This window comes from Balaenoptera musculus, chromosome 14 (genome assembly GCF_009873245.2).
Source record: "Balaenoptera musculus isolate JJ_BM4_2016_0621 chromosome 14, mBalMus1.pri.v3, whole genome shotgun sequence".
NCBI classification, from domain to species: domain Eukaryota; kingdom Metazoa; phylum Chordata; class Mammalia; order Artiodactyla; family Balaenopteridae; genus Balaenoptera; species Balaenoptera musculus.
Genome location: NC_045798.1, coordinates 7,491,953 through 7,519,514, shown reverse-complemented (window position 1 = coordinate 7,519,514; position 27,562 = coordinate 7,491,953). Strand labels below are relative to the sequence as shown.

Here is a 27,562-nt window from a genome sequence, read left to right as displayed (position 1 = left end):
CTTGTCGTAAAAAAATGTACTCCTTTCTTATCTTTAAGGAGAAACAGTATGATAGCTTAGAAATGTATGTGCCCCCTCTCCTCACTTGCGGCACTGCTGTACATTAAAGAGGAACCAAGCAAGACGCCATGCTGCTTGCCCAGGGCGCAGAGACATAGGCATTGCTCAGCTTGAATATAGATTAATACTTCCTCGTATCCAATCATACATACTTTCAATAATGAATCCTTAGACATTGTTGCATGATCAAAAAAATACACAAACACAGGCACTTATTGCCATGTTTTTGGTTGTAACAAAAGTTGAAAATAACTAATTTTTTTAAATGCTCATTTGTCAGGAACTGGTTAAAAAAATAGTGTATTCATAGAGTGGAATTCTATGTAGTTGATCTGGAAAAATATCCAAGATATGTATTAAGTGAGAACAGCAAACTGTACTACATGTATGATCTTATCCCATTTGGGTTAACGTGCTTGAGCACATGTGCGTGCACACACACACAAACACACACATACACACAGAAAACTTCTGGAGGAATGTAAGGATCTAGGGAATAGGTATAGAAGCTGAAGAGATGGGCCTCTGTGGACTTGTACTTCCTACTTTGTATCCTCTGGCCTGTTTAAATTGTTTTTTTACTATGAGTATGCTTCCTGTCATTATTTTTTAAAACTGGCTAATTTGACTGAAATACATTGTCTTGAAAGGACTATGATTTGCTTATAAATCTTTTATCTCTCTAGGTTCCTTCAAGATGTCCAGTTTGAAATTCTGCCTGTATTTAGCTGAGAGGTGGCTTCAGAATATCCCATCTCAGGTGTGTCTGAACTGTAAGATTGAAGGCTCCTCTTTTTTTTTTTTTTTTAAATGAAAGGGTAGCTGATTTACAATATTATATTAGTTTCAGGTGTACAACATAGTGATTCAAAATTTTTATAGATTATACTTCATTTATAGTTATTATAAAATATTGGCTATACTCCGTGTGCTGTACAATATATCCTTGCAGCTTGTTTATTTTATACATAGTAGTTTGTACTTCTTATTCCCCTACCCCTATGTTGCCCCTCTCTCCTTCCCTCTCCCCACTGGTAACCACTAGTTTCTTCTCCATCTGTGAGTCTGTTTCTGTTTTGTTATATACATCCGTTTGTTTTACTTTTTAGATTCCACGTGTAAGTGGTAACATACAGTATTTGTCTTTCTCTGTCTGATTTATTTCACTAAGCATAATACCCTATAGGTCTATCCATGTTGTTGCAAATGGCAAAATTTCATTCTTTCTCATGACTGAGTAATATTCCTTTATATATATGTATATACCGTATCTTCTTTTTCCATTCATCTGTCGATGGACACTTAGGTTGCTTCCATATCTTGGCTACTGTAAGTAGTGCAGCTATGAACATTGGGGTACAGGCTCCGCTTTCTTTTTAATTTGAATTGTGCTCTCCTAGCATCCCTTCTCATCCTGCCCTAGTGATAGGTGTTTTCAAGGGTTGGATGCCTAAAATGGAAAAAGAAGATGAGGCTTGGTGTAGATACTTAAGGGTGTAACTAAGGCAGAGAGGGACCTTGACTAATAAAGCTGGATTCTTAGGCTCACTTGCGATTTAGAAAACAAGAGTTTCTTTTTGCTTGGAATTTTTTAAAAGGATGAAACACGTGAAAAAGCTGAAGCTCTGTTGAAGAAGCTTCATATTCAGTACCGGCGATCAGGCACGGAAGCTGTGCTCATAGCCCACAAGCTGAACACTGCAGAGTATTTAAGAGTGATCGGAAAACCAGCACATCTCATTGTCAGTCTGTACGAACATCCCAGCATAAATCAAAGAATTCAGAATTCATCTGGCAAAGATTATCCTGGTGAGGGCAAAACCCTTTTTATCTTTTTGTCCAGGGAGACCTATCCTTTTGATTCCCAGGTATCTTGCATTGAAAACCTGAGGTTTTCTTTCTTTAATTCTTTACCTTTAATATCTTAGATATTCATGCGGCTGCCAAAGAAATAGCTGAAGTCAATGAAATTAATTTGGAGAAAGTCTGGGACATGTTGTTGGAAAAATGGCTGTGCCCATCTGCCAAACCTGGTGAAGTAAGTGCTCGTTCTGAGAGTGTCTGTTGTTGAGTGTGAGCTGATGGCGTCTTCTCAAAGGCTAATTATTTGTCTTGCAATGATGCAACTTCTAATTAGGAGCACGGAATGTTAGAAGGAACATTCGAGCATTTTAATACCTTCTGTTATCTGATGAGTTTTAGTGGGGTTGTTTACATTTTCTTTTCCTTTAATTATTGTTTTGCTGCTATTCTACCTCTTTTTTTTAACTTGCCAATATTTTTTTATTGAAGTATAGTTGATACAGTCTACCTTTTAATTGATGAATTAAATCAATTTCAGATGAATTTCAGATGAATTCTTGTATAAAAGAAGTGGCCTATTCTTAGACTCAGATTCATGTGATTATTTTATTTTTTTATTTTGAAATAATTTTAAAGGTACAGAAAAGTTGCAAGAATAGTGTAAAAGAATTCCCTGTATATCCTTCGCCAAGATCTATCAGTTTTTAACATTTTGCCACATCTGCTTCATCACTCTCCCTATATTTACCCATAACATTTTTCTGAACCATTTGAGAGTAAATTACATGTGTCATGCCCTTTTACCCCTTAAGAATTAAGTTTGTAGTTCAAAGAACAAGGATTTTCTCTTACTTAACCACAGTATAATTATCAAAATCAGATAATTTAATATTGATACAATTTTGATACAATATTGATAAAATACAAATATATATATGTATGTATACCTGAATTTATGGTCCATGTTACAATTTAACCAGTTGTGCCAATAATGTCCCTTATAGCAGTTTTCTCCTCTGGGACCAGAATCTAATCCAGGATTATGTGTTGCATTTATTTGTCATGTCTCTAATCTCTTTTACTCTAGAACAGCTCCATAACTTTTCTGTCTTTCATGACACTGACATTTTTGAACAGTTTAGGCCTGTTATTTTGCCCCTCAACTTGGGCTTGTCTGTGTCCTCATGATAAGATTGGAGTTAAAAAAAAAAAAAAGATTGGAGTTATGCATTTTGGATAGAGTATTACCTGAGTGATGGTGTGTCTTTCCCAGGGTCTGACATCTGGGGGCACACGATGTCTCTTTGCCCTAATAGGGATGTTAATTTAGCTAACTTGGTTATGCTGTTGTCCATTTCTGTACCACATAGTTACTACGTTTCCTTTTATAATTATTAGGGGAGATGTTTTGAGACAGTGAAATATTCTGTTCTTCAGATTCCCCCCTGCACCACGCATGTGCCCTGAGTTAGACTCGACTGATGATTCTTACCTGAATCTGTTTTATCTGTGATGGGACCTGGACATTTTTGAAGGGTGCAGGCCATTTGCTTTATAAAATGTCTCGTTCTGGGTTTACTGATGTTAATCATGATTAGAGTCAGGTTATGGATTCCTAGCAGCAATACTCTGTAGGTGATGTGTTCTCTTCAGATATGAGAACACATAGCATAAGTTTTTTAGAAATAATATTAACATCTAAATTTATGATGGGATTCGGCAATCCAAATGCAGAATTTTCTGAATTGTTTCTTCTGAGTTTTCAGGCAGAATTTAATGAGGGAGATTCTATAATTCCTCTATCCACCTAGGCCGATATCCTTGAAAAAAAAATCCATTTTTAGACAAATAGTATAACTAACATGACATTAGATTTTCAACTACTGGTTTTTATATTACTTGGCATTCACTTTAACAAGTATTTTTTGAGTATTTACCAAGAGCAAGGACTGTGTATCAGTGGAAACAGAGGACTTAGAAGCATATCCAGGCCACGTAGAATCTGTGTTTGACTCAAACCCACATGTTTTAACTTACGCATAAATCTGGAGCACTAAACTGAAAGCCCCTTGAGACCAGGAACTGTGTTTATACATACAGCACCTAATGCATTTCTTTGTAAGTCCCCATAAATACATACTGAATTAATGGATAACTCATAAAATTCACGGAGTCCTTTCCTTTTAAAAATTACCCAATGAATATAAGCTCCAGGAGGACAGGAATATTTGTTTTATTCACTCAGGCAAATGCCTGGTGCATGGTAAGTGCTCAGTACATATTTGTTCACTGAATGAATGTGAGTAAACCCATTTTTTAAAGCAAGAATCTTCTCATAAAGTAATGAATTACACTGTAATTCCCTGTCTGTAAATTAAAATTTTTTATAAATCTTTTTTTTTTTTTTTTTTTTTTTTTTTTCATCAAACATGGAGGTGCTGGGAGTTGAACCCAGGGCCTCACGTATGCTCAGCGTGTACTCTACCACTGAGCTACACCTCCGCCTGTAAATATAATTTTGTATATTGGGTTTTTTCATCTAATAGACTTTTATAAGCTTATACAGTCAACCAACTTTCTTCAATTTTTAACTTTCTTTTTTTTTCACTTTTTCAAAGACACCATCAGAATTATTTGAACTTCAGGAAGATGAAGCACTACGAAGGTATTCTTCCTGTACTTACGTTTGTCTACATCCTGTTGCCTAGTAGGAATCTTACCAATGAATGTGTTAGACATTGGACTTTCTTGGTATAACTTGGATCAGAACCTCTGAGAAGAATCAGTTCATTGATATATGGCTGTGAGTGTGTTAAGTATCTCCAGTGGAATAAATAAAAAACGACCAAGATCCAGAGTTTCTGAACCCTCAGTGAGTTCCCACTAGAACACCTTTAGCAGAAAATGTACATCGAGCAAAGGAAAACTCTTCTGTAGCTAGGACTCTGGCCCCAAACCTCTGTGTGTTCTCTCTCCCTGGGGAGCTAGGCTGGTTCAGATATAGGCCACCAGGATTTCTTTTTCCCTTCTAACCTAAGACTGAGACCTAGAAAGGCACATTGGTGTTATGTACTGTGCTAAGTCTGATTGGTTGTGGCTTGCTCTCTTGAGAAGGCTATATCTGTGCTCAAATCAGAAAATGTGGTAATCTATTAATGTTGCTTGGCATAGGCATGGGAAAGGGAGTGGTAGCATGCATCCCAGCTTTTTGCCATTCTGGTCTGGACCAAAGTAGGTCAGCTCACTCAGGAAGCCCTACACCCTACATTGGCCCTGGAGATCTGATAGTGAGAGAGGATGTGGAAAGATAAACACTGGAAAAGAATTTTTCCTGGTTTGGGGAGAACTGGCCTAGTATCCCCTCCATGCCCTTCTTTCCTCTGGGCACCCCTTCATCCTTGCTTAGTCCTTTAAGGGCAGGGACACCTTTGTCTAAGCAAAAGGTAGCTTCTGGAGCATCTGACTGAACCAGCCACCTGGACAGGCTTAGAGGGAAACAGTTCAGAGAGAGAGAGAGAGAGAGAGAAAACCCCAAGAAGGAGATCCCAAAGGGTACTTCATGCCAATTTCATAACTTCCTGCCTTTTCCCACTGCAATCTCCACCCACGCCCCTTCCAGTACATCTGATTGTCTTGCCCTTCTCTGGAGGGGGCCAGTCAGCCCTGAGTCCAGAGGTTAAAACGTGCCACTAACAAGGTCCTGTGAACTAAACCTGAAGTTTCCATGTGTAGTGTTCAATGTACTTTGCAGCTATGGTTTGTATTAATTCCTTAACTAGAAAGAATATAAATTTTGGGAGGTTGACTAGCTATTTCATAGATGAGAGGACTGAGGCTTGACATTTATTGTCTTTATTATCTTCTTTAGCTGTGAAGTAACTCAAGAAAAGATTAAGCACCCTTTAAAGGAGATAGCCCTTCAGGCCTGTGTTCGGGATGTCTAATGACTTTTTCTGTGGACAGTAAAACAGGTCTCTTGTTTTGCTAATCTCTCACTAAATTAAAGTCTAAATGTAATTAACAATTTTTTTTCAGAGTCCTGTATCTCCTTCTGTCTCGTCCGGTTGATTATAGTTCAAGAATGCTGTTCATTTTTGCAACATCAGCTACAACTGTAAGCTCTACAAACTTAATCAAAGCTCATCTTTGCATCTAAGCTTAACATTTTTTTCCTGCATATTTACCATTTACAAATGATTAAGATAATGCTCACTTCTGTACTTACTCAAAGTACATCTTACTCTACAGATGAGGATTGTAGTGTCTGCCGAGCTCCATTTAGTGCTGGCTTCTGAGACATCCTGCTTGGCAAACTGAGTGGTGCAGCTGTTGACAGTTCCCACGGGTTATCCACATTCACTGTTTTAACACCCTGGTCCAGCTGCATCCCTAATACCAGAGGCCCCAATGAGCCAGCCTGAGAGAAGTCTCCACCCTGGTCTCCAGGCCCTGCCTGAGCTGTCACACCCCCTCCCCACTAAACTCTAGGGATAACTTTCCCTTATCCCTAAAGGCAGCTTGATCTCCGGCCTTCAGGCTTCTGCATATAGAAATGCTCTCTGAGGCAGCTGGAGCAGAGGGAGAGTAAAGATGTAGATAGAAGGAAGAAAGGGGAAAAGGCTGAGATGCTGATTGTATGTCCTTGACAGCAAGGGGGGGGAAATATCCCTTCTTGCATATTAGTTTATCTGATAGTCATTCTTTCAGGTAAAAATGGTGTTCCATGAAAAGTGCCTGGCTCAGCTCACAGCTCAGTCATACAAGGGCTTTTCCCTGAAAAAACCCATTGCATCGCGGTGTGCTTTACCAGTACTTCCTGTTTAGTCATGTAGAACATTAGTGAATATGTTTTGATTAATTAATAGTAACACGTACTCAAGTGTGAACTCATAGTACTATATTCAGGAGTTGAGGTTTAATAAAATTCTTATTGCTTCAAGAACCTTCTTAAGTGGACGTCTCTTGTTTTCAATACGGCAAATGTGAAGACTATGGCGGCTGCCACAGCAGTTGGGTGTTGCTACCGTTCACCCACCAGTGCTTTTGCACCATCAGTGCAAATATTAACACAGTGTAATAGGCAGGTATACCATTATAGTATTATTACAAAAGTGGTTCTATTTTCCTTCTCAAAGAGTGTAAGAAACCCTCCAACCCCTATGCAGGGGTCCATGGAACACACTTTAAGAACCACTGACTCCCTAAGGGCAGACATAGACTTTAATCTTTTAAAAACTGATGCGGCTCATGTTACCTAGATGGAAACTCAGTTGTCCAACTACAGCACGCGGCACAGCTCTACAAACCTCTTTTGGTCTTACAGACGTTAGGTGTGCACCAGCTCACTTTCGCCCACAGGACTCGAGCCCTGCAGTGTCTCCTCTATTTGGCTGACAAGGAAACTGTAGAATCTCTCTTCAAAAAACCCTTTGAAGAAGTGAAGTAAGTGGAAGTTTAAAAATCGTATTAATAGAAAACAGATTCTTTGGAAGCATAACTTTTAAGCCCCATAGTTCAGAAGAGCGCGTTAGAGGGGCCGTGTCAACGTGGTTCTGTTGCCTCGAGTGTCCTTGACGTTCTGGCAAAGGGGAAACAGGCCTTTAAGAACACCTTGTTTCCCTTGAGGCTTTGAGCCATTTAGAAACTGAGTGTTTTCTTCATCTTGCTCAGATTGATTTCTTTTTATATATATATAAATTTATTTTATTTATTTATTTTTGGCTGCGTTGGGTCTTTGTTGCTGCGTGTGGGCTTTCTATAGTTGCGGCGAGCGGGGGCTACTCTTCGTTGCGGTGCGCAGGCTTCTCATTGCAGTGGCTTCTCTTATTGTGGAGCATGGGCTCTAGGTGCGTGGGCTTCAGTAGTTGTGGCTCACAGGCTCAGTAGTCGTGGCACATAGGCTTAGTTGCTCCGCGGCATATGGAATCTTCCCAGATCAGGGCTCAAACCTGTGTACCCTGGATTGGCAGGCGGATTCTTAACCACTACGCCACCAGGGAAGCCCCTCAAACTGATTTCTTTCTAATATTCCATGACTATATTTAGAAGCCTAAACTAGACATTTAACAACAAACTGTCCGATATTTCCAAGGGTTGGCTTTTATTTTAAATGTAAATATGGTCGGTGAGGATGATTCCCATACATGCCTCTGTTTTCCAGATCTTATTTGAAATGTATAACTTTTCTGGCATCATTTGAGGCTCTGAATATCCCCATCACATATGAATTATTTTGCAACAGTCCTAAAGAAGGAATGATTAAGGGTCTATGGAAAAACCACAGCCACGAATCCATGGTATGTACACTGAGTCATCCGGCGGTGGGGCCTCTGTCTTCTCAGATGCTCTTGTGTTCACTCAGCTGCCTGCCACCACTCAGAGTTCTGAAAGACAGAACCAGAGAAACTCTTGGTTCCTGAACAGGTCTGCTGCTCTGAGGGCTTCCTGACTTTCCTATCCTGGCAGGTGACAAGGCAACTTGGAAGTCCCCTTACCTCTCTCCCTGAAAGCCTGAAGCCATCCCTACCTACCCGAGGGAACACTTTCATAATCCCTCCCCAAGTCCTGCCTGTGCTCATCTAGACAGACTGTCCCTGTGTAGGGAACATTGTTTCTCTTCCTTCTAGTTACTGGTGGGAATGTAGTCTCTGAGGCAGTTGGAGCCCAGGGCAGGAAGGGTATGAGGCCAACAGGCAAACTGTTCTAGGACAGAAGAAACAAAGTGGGGAGGAAGGGGAGTCTGAGATGCCGTTTGTGAATCCATAACAGCAAGAAAGAAAAAGAATTAATTTTTTTTTCTTTCCCTAGAGAGATGAAGGCCTTCACTGAAATTAGGCAATAGACACACTTTGACTATAAGCATGTTTTGTCTTTAGCTGCCCTACCTTTTCCAAAGGTGGTTTGATTTGCTGGTGTCTTGAAACAGTATGATTTTTTTTTCTTGTCTGCTTCAGGCCGTAAGGTTGGTGACTGAGCTTTGTTTAGAATACAAAATCTATGACCTGCAGCTTTGGAATGGACTCTTGCAAAAGCTTCTTGGCTTCAAAATGGTAAGACTCAGTGCCCTAGACTGCAGTATATTTTAAAGATTTTGCACAGCATCTCCTAAACATTTTGCACTGATACTCGTTATTGAACAGCTGGATGCTGAAAACATTCACTCTCACTGGCTTCGTGCCCAACTTAAAGAACTTGGCGTTAGGCCAGAGAAAGTGCAAACTCAAAACTGACATAAATTTCATTGGAAACAAATGGAAGTTTCCCTGGCCTCTTTTTATGTTTGTGAATTTGTAAGGGACCTTCTCTGGTGGTCCTCATGGAAGATAAATTTTACTGATAGTCTTGTGAAAGTTTAATTTTCACACTGGAATTTTCTGTTTGGGTGGTCTTCAGAACTTTTGTGTTTTATTTTTTCAGATTCCTTATCTAAGGAAGGTTTTAACAGCCATTTCTAGCATCTATTCTTTATGGCAGGTATGTAGTTTTCTAAAGTAAATTTTACAGAATTTAATCTTTCCTCTCACCGGCTAGTGCTGGGTACACTCGATTAAGTAGTCAGCTCCTCAGTGAAGCTGCAGGGTGCTGTTCCATTAAAGTGGTGCCTGGACCCAGAATACTCAGCTTGGACATTGTCTCATCCAAGACATCACTTCTCCCAGTTCTTCAGGCCTCAGGAATCACATCTTCATTTATGCCTTCAAAACACTTTGGCTTGGGCTTCCCTGGTGGTGCAGTGGTTGAGAATCTGCCTGCCAATGCAGGGGACACGGGTTCGAGCCCTGGTCTGGGAAGATCCCATATGCCGCGGAGCAACTAGGCCTGTGAGCCACAATTACTGAGCCTGTGCTCCGCAACAAGAGAGGCCGCGATAATGAGAGGCCCGTGCACCGCGATGAAGAGTGGCCCCCACTTGCCGCAACTAGAGAAAGCCCTCGCACAGAAACAAAGACCCAACACAGCCATAAATAATAGATAAATAAATTAAAAAAAAAAAAAACACTTTGGCTCAACTATAACATTGGTCACGGTATAATTTATTTAAATCACACATTCGACTGCCCCTCTTGGACTTTGAGGATCCTTAAAGTCAAAGACCATGTCTTATTCATCTTTTCTAAATTTCATGTGTTGTTCACACACATAATATATATATAATAGAAATATATAATTTATTCTTAGTTTAATAAATTAGAACATATGCTGAGTAAAACATGAAAATTTTTCTTTACCATTTCCCTTCATAATTATCTCCCCAGAAGTGACTACTGTTGACAATTTCTTATGTTTTCTTCTAGAGCTTTCCTGTTATCATATAAGCAGGGGTGTGGGCGCGTATATGTGTGGGTGTGGGTGTTGTGTGTGTATGTATTCATTTTGGTACATATAAATGCAATCACATTCTAGACAAAGTGTTTTTTTCCACATAACAATGGTATCTTGGAGATTGTTTCACATCAGCACATATAGATCTTTTTTTTTTTTTTGAGATATAATTCACACGTAAAATTTACCCTTTTAAAGTGTACAGTTAGTTGGCTTTTAGTATATTCCCAAAGTGTGTTACCAACACCACTATCTAATTCTAGATCATTTTCTTCACCCTGAAAATATACCCCATATCCATCACAGATCATTCATTCCTTCTTCCCCCCTCCCTCCAGCCCCTGGTAACCACTAGTCTACTTTCTGTCTGTATGGATTTATCTATTCTGGACATTTCATATCAATGGAGTCATACAATATGTGGCCTTCATGCTTCTTTCACTTACCATAAAGTTTTCAAGGTTCAGCTACATTATCGCATGTATCAGTGTATCATACCTTTTTTTTTTTTTTAATGAATTTATTTATTTATTTATTTTTGGCTGCATTGGGTCTTCGTTGCTTCACACGGGCTATCTCTAGTTGCGGCAAGTGGGGCTACTCTTTGTTGTGGTGCGTGGGCTTCTCATTGCAGTGGCTTCTCTTGCTGCGGAGCACGGGCTCTAGGCATGCGAGCTTCAGTAGTTGTGGCACACTGGCTCAGTAGTTGTGGCTCACGGGCTCTAGAGCACGGGCTCAGTAGTTTTGGTGCACAGGCTTAGGTGCTCCGCGGCATGTGGGATCTTCCCGGACCAGGGCTCGAACCCATGTCGCCTGAATTGGCAGGCAGATTCTCAACCACTGAGCCACCAAGGAAGTCCCATATCTTTCCTTTTTTATTGCTGCATAATGTTTCATCGTATGGATAGACCCCATTTTATTTATCTATTCATCAGTTGATGGATATTTGGGTTGGTTCCACTTTTTGGTTATTATGAATAATGCTGCTCTGTGAACATTTGTGTATAAGTGAACATATGTTTTTGTTTCTCTTGAGTGTGTACCTAGGAGTGGAATTATTGGGTCTTACAATAACTATGTTTAATCTTTTGAGGTATTTCATTATTTTTAACTCTTAATTGTTCTCCAAAATGTGGAATAAAATGTATCATAAGTTATTTAACCACTCCTCCTATTGATGGAAATTTATGTGTTGCCTTATTCATTTTTTGAAATTCTTTCTCTCCTTCCGCCTTTCCTATGGTCCTAGCACAATGTCTGGGACATACATAGACTTAGTATAAATTTTGTTTTCTGAACTGAGTTCTGACACTTTTTTCCCAAATGCAACAATAATGAATCATGGAAAGATACATGGATGCCATTGTTCATAGCAACACTATTTACAGTAGCAAAGATACAGAAGCAATCTAAATGCCCATCAACAGATGAGTGGATAAAGAAGATGTGGTGTAGATAGATAGATACAATGGAATACTACCCAGCCATAAAAAAAAAGAATACAATTTTGCCATTTGCAGTAACATGCTTAATGAATTAAGTCAGATAGAGAAAGACAAATACTGCAAGATATCACTTATATGCGGAATCTAAAAAAATAATACAAATGAGTGTGTATGTAAAACAGAAACAGACTCAGAGAAAACAAGCAAGTGGTTACCAGAGGGAAGAGGGAAGCGGGGAGTGGCAAATTAGGGATATGGGATGAAGAGATACAAACTACTACATATGAAACAGATAAGCAACAAGGATATAGTATATAGCACAAGGAATTATAGCCATTATCTTATAATAACTTTTAGTGGAGTATAGTCTGTAAAAATACTGAATCACGATGCATATAATATTATAAATCAACTACTTCAATTTTTTCAAATATAAATAAGAGGGTATTTTGCAGAACAAAATTAATAATAATGAATCAACCAGGATTATATGTTAATATCCTGAAATATACAGTTATGAAGAAAATTCTCCTAGAATCTTAATGATCTAGAACTGGGAGATATCAACTTACAATTGTGGTCTTAACATCAAGAATATAAGCTCTAAGTGTATATAGTTCTGTGACTGCAAAATAAAGAGAGGTTCATAAGATCCCAGACATGAATTCTTTAATATACTTGTTTCCGCAGGTTCCCTACTTCAGCAGAGCCTGGCAGCGCGTGGTTCAGATACCGCTACTTTCAGGTATCTTTCTCTCCCCTCTCCCCGACACACTGACAGTAGCATTTTATAGTTATGTGTATAGACACATTATTGTTGCTTTTCATTTTCAGCCTCTTGTCCTTTAAGCCCCAGTCAGCTGTCAGATTGTTGTGAGAGTCTCATCGCTGTCCTAGAGTAAGTAAAATATTTGTTTTCCTACCCCCCAAAATCAGATTTGTTGCTTATAAAATTCCTTTCTAATAAACGTTCCTATGAGTAATTCCTTTTTGGGGGGAAGTTAAGCATACTGCTTGATTTGAAAATAAAATATCTCTATTATTTTTACAATGTCTACTTTCCACGTGCAGTGCAACTAGTAAACTTATATTCAACCTGCATTCCCTAAACTTTGTACCCAGTTTTAATGTGAGTATAGAGCACCTTTTGTGACTACCGTAAATCATACAGTGTTGTCTCATAGATTTTGAGTCTTCTAAGTATTCGTCTTTAGCCATGTATAGACTTTCGACACAATTATAGCTGCAGTCAGGAGTCTGTGTTCCTGTAGATCAAGTCTTTTATTCCATGAAGGATGTCATAAAAGGCTCAAGCTACTCATTACTAGGCATACGTTATGCACCAGCACTTTAATGTTTAAAATTATTGAAGCCATAGACAGGTAACCACTGTGGAAAACTAGGAAGGCCAGTATAATCTAGTGAATATGGCAGGTTATTAACTAATTAACGTGCTCTCTTGAAGATGTCCAGTTTCAGATGATCTTGACCTGATCAGAGTGGCCAGGCAGTATGTCCAGTTAGAGCTTCCGGCTTTTGCATTAGCCTGTCTAATGCTCATGCCCCACTCGGAAAGAAGGCACCAGGAAATAAAGGTATCTTGCAAATTGTTGCTCCAGGGCTGCCAAGGGTGTGGAAGGTCTCATGCTGCATGTCCCCTGCAAAAGGTTCCACTTTCTTTTCACCAAACCTGTAAAGCGTGAGTGGGGTGGAAGGTGTGTGTGGGGGTCTGGTGGGAGGCAAGACTGAGAGACAGATGAAGGTTTGTCTGAGGGATGCCTGAAGAGGAGTTTGCACCTTATTCTGTATTAGTGGGGAACAGTGAATTTTCCTGCCAGAATAAAGTGAAATGATCAGGCAGTATTTCTGAAGGAATAATCCACGTGGGCCTGATCAGAGGAGAGAGGGGGCGAGAAGTGAAACTCTTGGGAATCATTGCGTTTGAATAGGAATTATCCAACAATCTTGTGGCTAGGCAGGGAAAGCCTGAGGGGATAAGTACCCAAAGTAGGGTGGTGGTAACGAAAATGAGCTAGGTGGGAAAGATGCTGCTTTACTTGGTGATTAGATGTGGGAGATAAAAGAGAGAAGAGTCAGGTTGTGTGTGGGTGTCTAACAAAGGCACCATGAGCATTCTGAGGATAGAACTTTTAAAAATAACTCCCATCCCGTTTATACTATAGAATAAATAGAACAAAGCATTTGGAAATGTTTTACAATTATTTCCCCACGGGTAGAGAAGCCAGTACATAGAGATCTATATAAATGAGCACACGTAATTTTTATTTCTCACTTGTTCTATTCGTTGCATTTTTTCAGAGCCATCTGTGCCTGTCTTTGACTTTGTTCCTTTTTGACTCTTCTTAAACTCATCCATTGATGCTTTTCAGAATTTTAGTATTTAAATAGATTCCTTTTGGCACTTAGAATGACAAAATGCTTATTAAGCAACTCTTTGCTGTTGGAATAGTTATTTGTAAAATGCTTTTTTTCCTTATTTCAATAATTTTGTTGTTGTTGATAGAGGTGGTTTTTTTACTATAGTAGATATGCTTTATGATATTTCAAATTTAAAAATGTAAACCTTCCAGGTTTGACAGAAATTAGTAGTAATTATACTTTTCCATTAATTATGTTTTGATTTTTTTCTCTAGAATTTTCTGGGCTCGTGTGACCCTCAGATCATTTTACAGCAGTTAGAGGAACATATGAATACTGGCCAGCTGGCAGGGTTTTCACATCAAGTAAGAGGCAATTTCCTCTCCCTTTTGTTATGAAAAACTTGATATTAGAAGGTAATAAATTTTCCCCAAACCAAGATTAAGCTGAAAACTTACCATCTCGATCTGTTTGTTAATATATACAATTATTTTGCTTTCATTAAAGCCTCATTAAATTTTTAAAAGGCAGGGACCCCGGCTGTCTTGTTTGTTTAGTGCTCTACTCAGTGGAAAATCTGTAGCCTTCAATACTTGTCATTGTGAACAGTTTTCCTTGCAAAAAGTCCCAAAGTGCTTAGCAACAACTTTTTATTTATTCACTGTACACTGAAATGGACCAAAGCCGTCTCCCCTGCCCACCCCCTCAAAGAGGAGGCTTAGTCACGACGCGATGATAATTTAACTTCTAATTGTCAGAAATGTTCTGGTATTGAATAGGATGACATGGCATCTAACACATTTTGCGGATGACGACACCTGTCGTTCTACAGGTGAGAAGTCTGGTGCTGAATAGTGTCATAGATAAGAAGGAGTTTGGGATTTTGGCAAAGACAAAATACTTCCCAGCGTTGAAATCACACACGATGAATACCCACAACGTCACTGAACTAGTAAACTATTTGGCAAATGAGTTAAGGTAAGTTAATAAAATTGTTTAAAAAACAACTTAATGTAGAATTTCCTTAAAACTTATCTTTATTTTGGAGGAAAATATCAAATAATCGTAAAGCTATTTGATTGTAATTAAAGGCTCCAAATAATTAAGCTGTAGCATCACTACGTTACACATACCTTGCTACTAACACATACTAAGAGGTTAGTTGTCTTGTAATCCAATCTCTTGGAACATGAACCTGGAATCAGACAATTAATCAAGCTGCTTGACCTCCCAAAATAGTCCTGCTCTAAAACCCTACATTACAACTTTACTCCTTAGACACTTGACCAAAGAATCAATAGCTATATGTAACATAATTTTTGCTAAGCTTGGTTATCTAATTTTCCAGCACCCACAAGTTTAGAAACAGTAAGCTTCTTGGGATAGGGCTCGGAGGGGATTTGGAAAGTAAAAAGAAGGGAGAAATGGGCTGGCACAGAAGAAAGGGAAACCTCAGTCAGGACTGAAATATTTCTGGGTCCGTCCCTACATTTGATCTAACTGTGCTGATCCCTGGGAGGTGTCACTTTCTCAGGGCCACGCCATGGATTTCTTTCTGCTTGTTTACCACTTGTGATCCAACCATAATTACAGGTTGTCATTTATGAACAAGTAGTATTTTTTGAGATCAAATTGATATATATAATCAACTGCACATACCTCAAGTATGCCACTTGATAAATTTTGATATGTGTATACACCTGTGAAGCCATCACCACAGTGGAAAGGGCAAACGTATTTATCACTCCCACGTTTTCCTCATGCCCCTCTTCTTCTTTCTGATTCCATAGCTTAGAAGAAGCTTCAGTCTTTATAACTGAATATTACAAGCATTGTGGGAAACCTGTGCCACCAGAAGCCACTCCCTGTGAAACTCTGAAGGTAAATCTGGCCCAGAGTTACTGGGTTCTAACCTGACACAATTTTTATTTCTAGGGTCTTAAAATTGAGCCAACCTGTTCTGGAGATAAATGTATTTTTATGTGTGACTGCATGTTTTTTTATATTTCACTTTTTGTATGAGAGAGTCCCAGACCAGAAATCAAGAGGCCTAGGTTCCACTCTCAGCTTTATTTATTTAATTTTTTGGCCACACCGTGCGGCTTGAGGGATCTTAGTTCCCCAACCAGGGATTGAACCCTGGCCCACGGCAGTGAAAGGGCAGAGTCCTAACCACTGGACCGCCAGGGAACTCCCCGACAAACTAAATTTTAAAGGGCATTGATTAATACTGTGCTGGAGTATCCATTGCTTTTATTACTTCTTCTTTAATTAGCTGAGACATATACGTTCACTATAGAAAAACAAAAGGAAATCTGGAAGAGCGGAACTTCCCTGGTGGTCCAGCGGTTGAGAATCCGCCTTCCAATGCAGGGACGCCAGTTGGATCCCTGGTCGGGGAACTAAGATCCCACATGCTGCGGGGCAACTGAGGCCACACTACAGCTACAGAGCCCGTGTGCTCTGCAGCTCGCGTGCCACAACTAGAGAGAAGCCTGTGCGCCATGACGAAAGATCCTGCACGCCACAACTAAGGCCCAATGCAGCCAAAAAATAAATAGATAGATAGATAATTTTTTTAAAAAAAGAAATCTGGAAGAGCAAAAATAATAATATCAAGAAAACTGATAACTTGAAATCTCAGAAACCAGAGATAAGATCATTGTTAACAATTTGGTGTACATTCTTCCAAATGTTTTTGTGTATAAAGTATGCATGTAAATCACTTTTATTCCTGTTCTGAACTTAAATATAAGGTAAAAATTTTAATTTTGATCATGTTTTGGTACTTTTAGTGGACGTAATTAAGTTATTAGCGGTTTTTTTCTTCCCTTGGTCCAGATCAGTCACATTAAAATAAGCCTGCATTTTGTTAACATGCATTAATAACTTCCCTTCTCCACTTCCAGTCTGTTGTGCTCAATGGCTTAAGATTACTTTTTTCAAAAAGGGAGAATATTGATTCAGTAGACAGATTTGTGGCCCTTAAAATGTATCTGTTTTTCTCCAATCATATCTGTCTAAAATGCAAAATAATCTCATAGTATATTTTTAGCAATATAGTTAAGGGCTTAAGTTCTATAGTTTATCAAACCATTTTCTATTTAAAAAACTAAGTGACACCCATAAAAATGCTTCTGTGTTTCTTCCCATTTAGGTGTTTCTTAATGGATCATAGTAGATCATCAAAACTTTTTTCAAGAAGAATAAGAGGATGTTTGGAATCTGTTATCAACTGACCCTATTTATTACAGTTTTTAAATTGTGCAATCTGTATACAGTAGCTATTGTCAGATGTTCCTCGAGAAGTAATAAATAAGATGCTTATAATAGCATAACTGTCTCATAAAGAACTCATGTCACAAATTAATAAATGTTTTCTTTGCCAGTTACGTGTATAACGTGTAAAGACTATTAGTTTTTTTGCACTCTGTATGAAGGAAAGTTTTTTGCTCCCCCCATAAGAAAAGCAACTACTTATATCCTGTTTCTTCCATCTATATAAATAAGAATATCAGTCTTTTTAACGGCATTCTAGTAAATATGGATATAATCTTTGCTGCAGAGCGTATCCGTTAGTGGCCAGCCAGATATACAGAAACCACTCTAGCTAGTTGAAGCAGAGAAGGACTGAGTGTCAGGAATTGGTTACAGAGCTGTCAAGAGGACTGAAAGGCAAAAGGGAGATGAAGAGGGAACGCTGGAGAAACTAAAGGGAAGGGGCTGTTCGCTTAACATCAGAAGCTGCTTTGAGACTTCCCTGGTGGTTCAGTGGTAAAGAATCCGCCTTCCAATGCAGGGGACGCAGGTTCGATCCCTGGTCAGGGGACTAAGATCCCACATGCCGCAGGGCAACTAAGGCTGCGTGCCGCAACTACGGAGCTTGCATGCCTCAACTAGAGAGCCTGAGTGCCACAACTACAGAGCCCACGTGCCCTGGAGCCTGTGTGCCACAACTAGAGAAGAGAAAACCCTCACGCCACAACTAGAGAGAAGTCTGCGTGCCACAACTACAGAGCCCCCCCCATGTGCCCTGGAGCCTGCACGACACAACTAGAGAAGAGAAAACCCGCACGCCACAATTAGAAGCCCGCGAGCTGCAGCAAAGAGCCAGTGCACTGCAACAAAAAGATCCTGCACGCCTCAACGAAGATGCTGTGTGCCGCAACTAAGACCCGACACGGCCAAAAATAAAAATTAAATTAAATAAACAATTAATCAATTAAAAAAAGAGAGAAGGAAGCTGCCTTGCCTCGGAGCTCGGGCGCTGCTGTTCCGGAGGCTGAGCCTCCTCCCCCCGGCACTGCTGCCCACGCGGCGCTTGGTCACCCTCGGCTAGTGCTGCCGCCTCCAGAAGGGAAAAGAGGCAGCGTTTTGCTTTCTCCAGCCTCCTGATTCTCGTGCCAGTGCCAAGAGATAGCAGGAATGAACAGAAGCCGTCTGGCAAGGGGTCTGGGAGACGCAGTCTGCAGGCTGTAAGCCCCCGGCAGGACCGGGCAGGATGGAAGCTGGCCTGCAAGGGCAGCGTGGAGTTGAGAGCCTGCCGCCGGGACCCAGCACACACAAACGTCACTCACACCTCTATCCTGCCTGTGTAGTCTTTTGCTCTACTTGTGAATAAACTGAATTTGATAATACTAGAATTTGTTTGCCTTTGCTTTGCCTGTTGAGAAAAATATTATTTCTGTACAGGAAACAACGTAATATGACTAAAAACATGGGTTTTGGATAAAAGACAAGTCTGGGTTTGACCTCTGGCTCTATCACCTACTAGCTGTGTGATCCTGGACAAGTTATATAACGTCTCAAAGCCTTAATCCCCTCGTTTGTAAACCTCCTACTTGCAGGAGGTTTAGATGGTCATCTGCTTGCTCTCTTCTGGAAATTTACACCAATATTTTCCACAAAGCTTTTTCCTTATTTGGAATTATTTCCTTAAGATACATTCCCAGGAACAGATTCACCAGATCAAAGGGAATAAAGGTTTGTTTTTTTTTTTTTGACCATGCCGAGTGGCTTGCAGGCTCTTAGTTCCCTAACCTGTGATTGAACCCGTGCCCCTTGCAGTGGAAGCCCAGAGCCCTAACCACTGGACCGCCAGGGAACTCTCAGAAGGACATTTTAAAGACTGGATGCAAATTGCCAAACTGCATGCATTTCAAAAGGTCTTCTTCACAAAAGCCTATTCCTACCAGAAACATGAACGTCTGCTTTACTGTATCCTCCCCAACGTTGGGTGATCATACTTTTTTTTTTTTATTAATTTAATTTATTTACTTTTGGCTGCATTGGGTCTTCGTTGCTGCGTGCAGGCTTTCTCTAGTTGCAGCGAGCAGGGGCTACTCTTCGTTGCGGTGCATGGGCTTCTCATTGCGGTGGTTTCTCTTGTTTCAGAGCACAGGCTCTAGGCGCACAGGCTTCAGCAGTTGTGGCACATGGGCTTAGTTGCTCCATGGCATGTGGGATCTTCCCGGGCCAGGGATCAAACCCGTGTCCCCTGCATTGGCAGGTGGATTCTTCTTAACCACTGCATCACCAGGGAAGTCCTAGCAATCATACTTTTTAAAACTTTTTGCTAATTTGATAGGTGAAAATACTGTCTCAGTATTTACATTTGTATTTCTTTAATATCTATGTGATTGAACCTTAAGAAAACTGTAATTATAAGCCTGAGATCACAAGTAGAGCCTGTGATTTTATTCTTGGGCATAAATGTGCAAGGAATGAAAGGGTCAAGTGGTGGCACTAGAATGTAACAAATGGAAATGAACGTTCCGGCTTCATGGACTCAAGCTGCGCTAAAAAAGGAGTTCTTTCCCAGTCTTAACACTGGTTTCATTGTTCAGAATAAAGCTCTGGATGTTACCTAGATCTATTGTGGTGATCATTTCATTGTATATACAAATATTGACTCATTATGTGGTACACCTGAAACTAATGTTATATGTCAATTATCCCTCAAAATAAAATAATTTTAGATTAGGAAAATTTATCAAATAAATTGGTGGAAGATTAACAGACATGCACAGTTCTGATAGGTAATGGGTTAGCTTTTGATACGCCAAAGAAGTAGCTTTATGGAGTATAAATATATTTGAATTTAAGTTCAAATACATAATTAGCCAGGATACCTTTTTGTTGTTATATTTATTATATTTTTATTAGCCATGATCGTTTTTATCTTTCCACTGTTGTCTCCATACAGCCATTCTCCGTCCCCTTCCCTAAGTATATTCTTAAAACATAAGCCCGGGGCTTCCATGGTGGCGCAGTGGTTGAGAATCTGCCTGCCAATGCAGGGGACACGGGTTCGAGCCCTGGTCTGGGAAGATCCCACATGCCGCGGAGCAACTGGGCCCGTGAGCCACAACTACTGAGCCTGCGCATCTGGAACCTGTGCTCCGCAACAAGAGAGGCCGCGATAGTGAGAGGCCCGCGCACCGCGATGAAGAGTGGCACTTGCTCGCCGCAACTGGAGAAAGCCCTCGCACAGAAACGAAGACCCAACACAGCCATAAATGAATGAATAAATAAATAAATTTGTTAAAAAAAAAAAAAAAAAAAAAAAAACATAAGCCCGATCTCATCTTGTCCTGCTTCACACTTTTTACTGGCTCACCATTGTCACTTAACATAAAATCCAAGTCGCCAACTGAGGCACACAGGCACCTTTGCTCAAATTAGAAACAAAGACCTTGATGAAATAAAAATTCACATTGTGGGACTTCCCTGGCAGTCCAGTGCTTAAGACTCCGCGCTTCCACTGCATGGGCGCAGGTTCAATTCCTGGTTGGGGAACTAAGATCCCGCATGCAGCGTGGCATGGCCAAAAAAAAGAAAATTTCGCATTTTAAGACAAGAAAAACTTAAAACTTTTTCTCTGCTTGTTTTGGCCTCCTCTCTAGTGTGCATTGTGCATCTGCATTATGCATAACCAGACCTCCCCTATGGCAGAAATACCTGCTCAACCATAAAGCTCAATTTTTCTTCTAGCACCAGCCATGTAACTCCTTAGAACCGGGGTCCCCTACCCCTGGGCCGTGGACCGATAGCGGTCCACAACCTGTAAGGAACAGGGCCGCACAGCAGGAGGTGAGTGGCAGGCGAGCGAGCGAAGCTTCATCTGCGGCTCCCCCATCGCTTGCGTTACCGCCTGAACCATCCCCTCCCCCGTCCGTAGAAAAATTGTCTTCCACAAAACCGGTCCTTGGTGTCACAAAGGTTGGGGACCTCTGCCTTAGAAGATGCCATTCCTTTCGCAATCCTGTAACCGGTCACAATGACCTACCACTCACCTTGCATGTGCAGACATCTTTGGTGAGCACTACATAAAATACCAATATATTGGTTCCCTTATAAAGATTGGTGCAGGGACTTCCCTGGTGGTCCAGTGGTTAAGAATCTGCCTTCCGATGCAGGGGACACGGGTTTGATCCCTGGTAGGGGAACTAAAATTCCACATGCCTCAGGGCTTGTGTGCTGCAGCTAGAGATCCCTCGTGCTGCAACTAAGACCTGATGCAGCCAAATAAATAAATATTTTTAAAAAAGACAAAAAAAAGGTTGGTGCAGAACAGACTGGTCAGACAACCTGGGGAGATACTGGGCTGCACGTAATGAAAGTTCTTAGCTTAAATACTTATGACTACTAATGTTACTAGCTATATATTTCTTTCTTTTTTTTCCCTTAATCTTTTATTGATTGATTGATTGATTGATTGGCTGTGCTGGGTCTTCATTGCTCTGCGCGGGCTCTCTCTAGTTGTGGCGAGCGGGGTCTGCTCTTCATTGTGGTGCGTGGGCTTCTCATTGTGGTGGCTTTTCTTGTTGCAGAGCACGGGCTCTAGGCGCGCGGGCTTCAGTAGTTGCGGCACGTGGGCTTCAGTAGTTGTGGCACGTGGGTTTCAGTATTTGTGGCTCTTGGGCTCTAGAGCGCAAGCTCAGTAGTTGTGGCGCACGGGCTTAGTTCCTCCCTGGCATGTGGGGTCTTCCCGGACCAGGGCTCGAACCCGTGTCCCCTGCATTGGCAGGCGGGTTCTCAACCACTGCACCACCAGGGAAGCCCTAGCTATATTTCTTGTATTCTGCCTATTTTACAAGATTATTGTTTCTTGCATTACCAAATGTGTGACTGGACCTCAGATAAAATTAATGATGACCAGGGCTTCCCTGGTGGCACAGTGGTTAAGAATCTGCCTGCCAATGCAGGGGACACAGGTTTGAGCCCTGGTCCGGGAAGACCCCACATGCCAGGGAGGAACTAAGCCCGTGCGCCACAACTACTGAGCTTGCGCTCTAGAGCCCAAGAGCCACAAATACTGAAACCCACGTGCCACAACTACTGAAGCCCACGTGCCGCAACTACTGAAGCCCGCGCGCCTAGAGCCCGTGCTCCGCAACAAGAGAAGCCACCGCAATGAGAAGCCCGTGCACCGCAACGAAGAGCAGCCCCCGTTCGCTGCAACTAGAGAAAGCCTGCGCACGGCAACGAAGACCCAACGTGCCAAAAATAAATTAAAAATAAAATAAATAGGGCTTCCCTGATGGCGCAGTGGTTGAGAGTCCGCCTGCCAGTGCAGGGGACACGGGTTCGAGCCCTGGTCCGGGAGGATCCCGCGTGCCGCGGAGCAACTGGGCCCGTGAGCCACAACTACTGAGCCTGCGCTCTGCAACAAGAGAGGCCGCGATAGTGAGAGGCCCGCGCACCGCGATGAAGAGTGGCCCCCACTTGCCGCAACTAGAGAAAGCCCTCACACAGAAACGAAGACCCAACACAGCCATAAATAAATAAATAAGTAAATAAATAAATAAATTTAAAAAAAATATAAAAAAATAAAATAAAATAAATAAATTTAAAAAAAAATTCATGATGACTAGATGACTTGAAATGATCAAAAATATAGTTCTATAAGATCAATGATTTTAATAGTATAGCTCTAGATATGGGAAGAAGCAACAGGAAGGAACCATTTCCTGGACCATAGCAGACCAGTAAGACAGGTGGTCCAGAGGCCTTTGGTTACAGTTAACAGAGCCTAGTCCAGTAATAGCACACTGAGTGGCCCATCAACAAAATCCCCACCTGACCTGGGAATGCACATTCCTGGTGCCGTGAGGCAAATTGGTCACGAAATGCCTCCCAAACCTTGGTTGCAATTAAGACTGAAAGGAAGGGGTTGTAAAATAAAGAATGGTGCCCACCATCCGGTTCTACAGTAATCTAGTCATTAGCTGCTGTAGTCACTGACCTACAATACCCCCTGAAAGGATGGGGATGAGTCACTTTGTGCTCTGGGAAAACTGGCAGAACTGGTCCCCAAATAGATATTTTCAGGAGAGGATTTTGTGAACCCAGTTTCTTGCATCTTCCCATATTTAGAAAAGCACTAAAACCACTAAGATGTCTCTCCCTGGTGACTAGCAGCAACCTTCTATCAAGATGTGTGCTTGATTGCACGTACCCCTTCACCAAAATCACATCTATACTCACCTCCCCCCTTACCTCTTGGGAGCAGTCCTCAGAGCTCTCTGAGACACTCTCCCAACTTACAATCCTCAGGTTGGCTCAAGTAAAGTTTTTCATTTCTTTTTTAGATTGACTATTGATTAATTTTTTCTGTCAACACTCTCTAGGAAGATTTTCTATAAAAACGTTCTCCTCTCGGTACATCTACCCGAAAAAGGCTGCTCGGTACATCTACCCTCCACCCTGCAGAGGGTCACATTTTTTAAAGCACAGGATTTAAAAGGTGGATCTGTTACAGCTCAGTGCTACCTGCCCATCCATACCATGGCTTAGAAGTGGATCCAGCCCACCTGCCTTTCTGGCCTCAGTTCCTACCACTCTCCCCTTTTCTCTGGCCAGTGTCTCCCCACCCCAGTCACTTGCTAGGGCATGAACGTATGTACTTCCTTCACAAAACTGTTCAAAATTATCTTTGTCGCCTTCTTTATTGATTGTCTCACCATTCATTATTTTGTCCCCAAACCTTAGAGCCATGCCTCATGTAGTAGGCTCTTAATATACATGTATGAGATAAATGAATTCTGGCTACCCATTTTTCAGGGTAAATTTCCTTCCTCGAATGTTTCATGGTCACATGAACAAATGAAGGAAACCCATTACACATAACCAAAAAAAAAGGGAGGAATTTAGCAACAGTTAAATAAGTAAAGACATTATATTTAATTTTCATGACTCATGCACAGTCTTTCATCATCTCTGACTTTGCATGAGGTGGCTCAATAGCCATTCCTTTGACCAGTGGGAGTAGAGAATTTAATTAGGGAGGCGCTGCTTGCCCATCCCAAGGATGGAAAAGGTGGTCTGACAACATGTAAGATATTCAGTCTTCTTTCTGCTGTTTCTTCTGGGGCCCAGAAATTTGGAATCTACTTGCTGTGCTTATGTAAACACATTGGATCCCTCCCTTGGGTAGTTTTTGACAAGTTTTCTGTAAGTAAGAGAATAAGACTAAATAGTTTTGGTGATCACATCCATCCAGGTGGGAGGAGCTAAGCAAGCATACATAGGTGCTTAAGATAACCAACGTGTTCCTTTTTTGTTGAATGTTGGTGCCCTAGGTATAAGAGACTAGTGCTCCCCCACCAGAGTTTTTTATTGCATGTCCCTCAGTAAAAAATTCTGAATACATACTCCCAATGTGTATTCTTTTAGTAGAGATTTTTTTTTTTAAACATCTTTATTGAAGTATAATTGCCTTACAATGGTGTGTTAGCTTCTGCTTTATAACAAAGTGAATCAGTTATACATATACAATATGTTCCCATTTCTTTAGTAGAGATTTTGAAAAGAAGAAATAAGAACTATATTCAATATCTTGTAATAACCTACAATGGAAAAGAATCTGAAGCTGTACACCTGAAATCAACACAGTATTATAAATCAAATATAGTTAAATTTTAAAAAAGAAGAGGAAATAAAAAATAGAGATGCTAATGCTTTCTTCCTATAGCCAATGGATTGTCCTGTGCACACCATTTTGGAAACTACTGGGAGAGACGACTTTACTTTGCAATACTCTTTTTGATTGATTGATTGATTGATTGATTTTGGTTGTGCGGGGTCCCAGTCGCAGCACGCAGGATCTTAGTTGTGGCATTTGGGATCAAGTTCCCTGACCAGGGATCGAACCTGGGCCCCCTGCATTGGGAGCGCGGAGTCTTACCCACTGGACCACCCGGGAAGTCCCTACTTCACAATACTCTTAATACTGAGGTATAATTTACATCCAATAAAGCACATAAATCCTAAGTTCAAAGCTGGGTTACTTTTCACCTATTTCTACAGCTGAATAATGATAATCCTAATCAAAATATAGAACATTCTAGCACCCCAGAAGACTACCTCCTCCCAGAGCATACTCCCCCCATTAGTAACCACTCTTCTGACCTCTATCATCAGAGATTATTAGTTTTACCTGGTTTTGAACTTCATATAAATGGGCTGTTACGGCATCTACTCCGGAGTCTGAATTCATTACTCAGCATTATAAGATTCATCTCCGTTATTGTGTGTAGCAATAGAAGTAGTTCATTCTTTTCCATTCTTGTGAGTATCCTATTGTATTAATATTAATATACCTGAATTTATCCATTATACTCTTTTTTCTTTTTGTCCTCGTTGCATGTGGGATCTTAGTCCCCAGACAAGGGATTGAACCCACGCCCCCTGCAGTGGAAGCATGGAGTCTTAACCACTGGACCACCGGGGAAGTCCCTATCCATTCTACTCTTGACAGATAGTTGGGTTATTACCATTTTTTTACAATTATGAATAAAGCATCTCTGAACACTCCTGTACATGTCTTTGGTGGACAGAAGCTCTCACTGACCATGGGTGTGTTTCCGTGAGTGGAAGTGCTTTAGTAAATATTGCCAAACAGGGCTTCCCTGGTGGTGCAGTGGTTAAGAATCCCCCTGCCAATGCAGGGGATACGGGTCCGAGCCCTGGTCCAGGAAGATCCCACATGCCTCGGAGCAACTAAGCCCGTGCGCCACAACTACTGAGCCTGAGCTCTAGAGCCCGCGAGCCGCAACTACTGAAGCCTGGGCGCCTAGAGCCCGTGCTCTGCAACAAGAGAAGCCCATGCACCACAATGAAGAGTAGCCCCCACTCGCCGCAACTAGAGAGAAAGCCTGTGTGCAGCAACGAAGACCCAACGCAGCCAAAAATAAATAAATAAATAAATAAATACATTTATTAAAAAAAAATATATATATATATATATATATATTGCCAAACAGTCCTGCCACAGTGGTTGTACCATCTACACTCCCACCAGCGAGAGAGAGATTGCTCCACATCCTTGACAACACTTGGAATCATCAGTCATTTTAATTTAATTTTATTATTTTTTAAATTTATTTTTACTTTTTAAAATGTTTATTGGAGTATAGTTGATTTACAATGTTGTGTTAGTTTCAGGTGTACAGCAAAGTGACTCAATTATACATATACATATATTGATTCTTTTTCAGATTCTTTTCTCATATAGGTTATCACAGAATACTGAGTATAATTCCCTGAGCTATACAGGAGGTCCTTGTTGGTTATCTATCATATAGATAGTGTACGTATGTTAATCTCAAGCTCCTGATTTATCCCTCCCATCCACGTTTCCTCTTTGGTAATCATAAGTTTTCTTTTGATATCTGTAAGTCTGTTTCTGTTTTGTAAATAAGCTCATTTGTATCATTTTTTAAAAATTAGATTCCACATATGAGTGATACCATATATTTGTCTTTGTCTGACTTACTTCATTTAGTATGATAACCACTAGGTCCATCCATGTTGCTGCAAATGGCATTATTTCATTCTTTTTTATGGCTGAGTAATATTCCGTGGTATATATGTACCACACCTTCTTTATCCATTCCTCTGTAGATGGACATTTAGGTTGCTTCCATGTGTTGGCTGTTGTGAATAGTGCTGCAATGAACACCAGGGTGCATATATATCAGTCCTTTTAACTTTAGCCATCCTAGTGGGAGACCTTACAATACTCTTGATGAAGGGGGAAAAAATGTCAGGACAAACATCTTGCCTTCCATACTGGCTTATCTCCCCTCCCTTTTCCACTTGAGATTTGTGGATGAGTTAAATCCACAGTGTATCTGCATATCTCAGAGTCCAGTGGCCATCACACTATATGATCTTAACCAATATGCACAGCAAGATTCTAAATCTTAACTCACAACAGCTAAGTCTTACCATAAACTTTACAAACAATTAGAGAGCTACAAAGTGGGGTTTTTTTTCTTTCTGGTACTCTTTACATATTCAAAAGCAACCAGAAAACAAGAACTTGTGCTTCTAGAACAACCAAGACTGAATGTTTTCTAAAGGAAATAAAGAAATTTCTAGAGTAATTTCTCTTTTTGAACTCTTCTTCCAACATCCATAAGACCAAAGAATACAACCTCTAAACTGACTTTCCCTTGGTAAGTAATCCTACAGCTTAAACAAAAAAAGGTTTTATTGAGATATAGTTCACACACCATACAATTCACATATTTAAAGTATACTATTCA

At 40.7% G+C, this 27,562-nt stretch overlaps 1 protein-coding gene across 2 annotated transcripts in view; it reads left to right on the top strand.

Annotated features, from left to right (window-relative positions):
* The window catches only part of KNTC1 (kinetochore associated 1), a 67,799-nt gene extending 50,398 nt beyond the window's left edge, over nt 1-17,401 (top strand). For both annotated transcript variants that reach the window (XM_036824101.1, XM_036824100.1), the window contains 16 exons: nt 747-820; nt 1,659-1,869; nt 1,989-2,098; nt 4,482-4,528; nt 5,899-5,977; nt 7,187-7,305; nt 8,024-8,159; nt 8,817-8,912; nt 9,280-9,336; nt 12,321-12,375; nt 12,465-12,528; nt 13,096-13,225; nt 14,285-14,374; nt 14,842-14,987; nt 15,800-15,890; nt 17,167-17,401. In XM_036824101.1, coding sequence (XP_036679996.1) covers nt 747-820; nt 1,659-1,869; nt 1,989-2,098; nt 4,482-4,528; nt 5,899-5,977; nt 7,187-7,305; nt 8,024-8,159; nt 8,817-8,912; nt 9,280-9,336; nt 12,321-12,375; nt 12,465-12,528; nt 13,096-13,225; nt 14,285-14,374; nt 14,842-14,987; nt 15,800-15,890; nt 17,167-17,187 — 1,526 coding nt within the window. In that variant the 3' untranslated portion in view covers nt 17,188-17,401. The remainder of the gene's footprint in view (nt 1-746; nt 821-1,658; nt 1,870-1,988; nt 2,099-4,481; nt 4,529-5,898; nt 5,978-7,186; nt 7,306-8,023; nt 8,160-8,816; nt 8,913-9,279; nt 9,337-12,320; nt 12,376-12,464; nt 12,529-13,095; nt 13,226-14,284; nt 14,375-14,841; nt 14,988-15,799; nt 15,891-17,166) is intronic.
* The last annotated feature ends 10,161 nt before the right edge of the window (nt 17,402-27,562 follow it).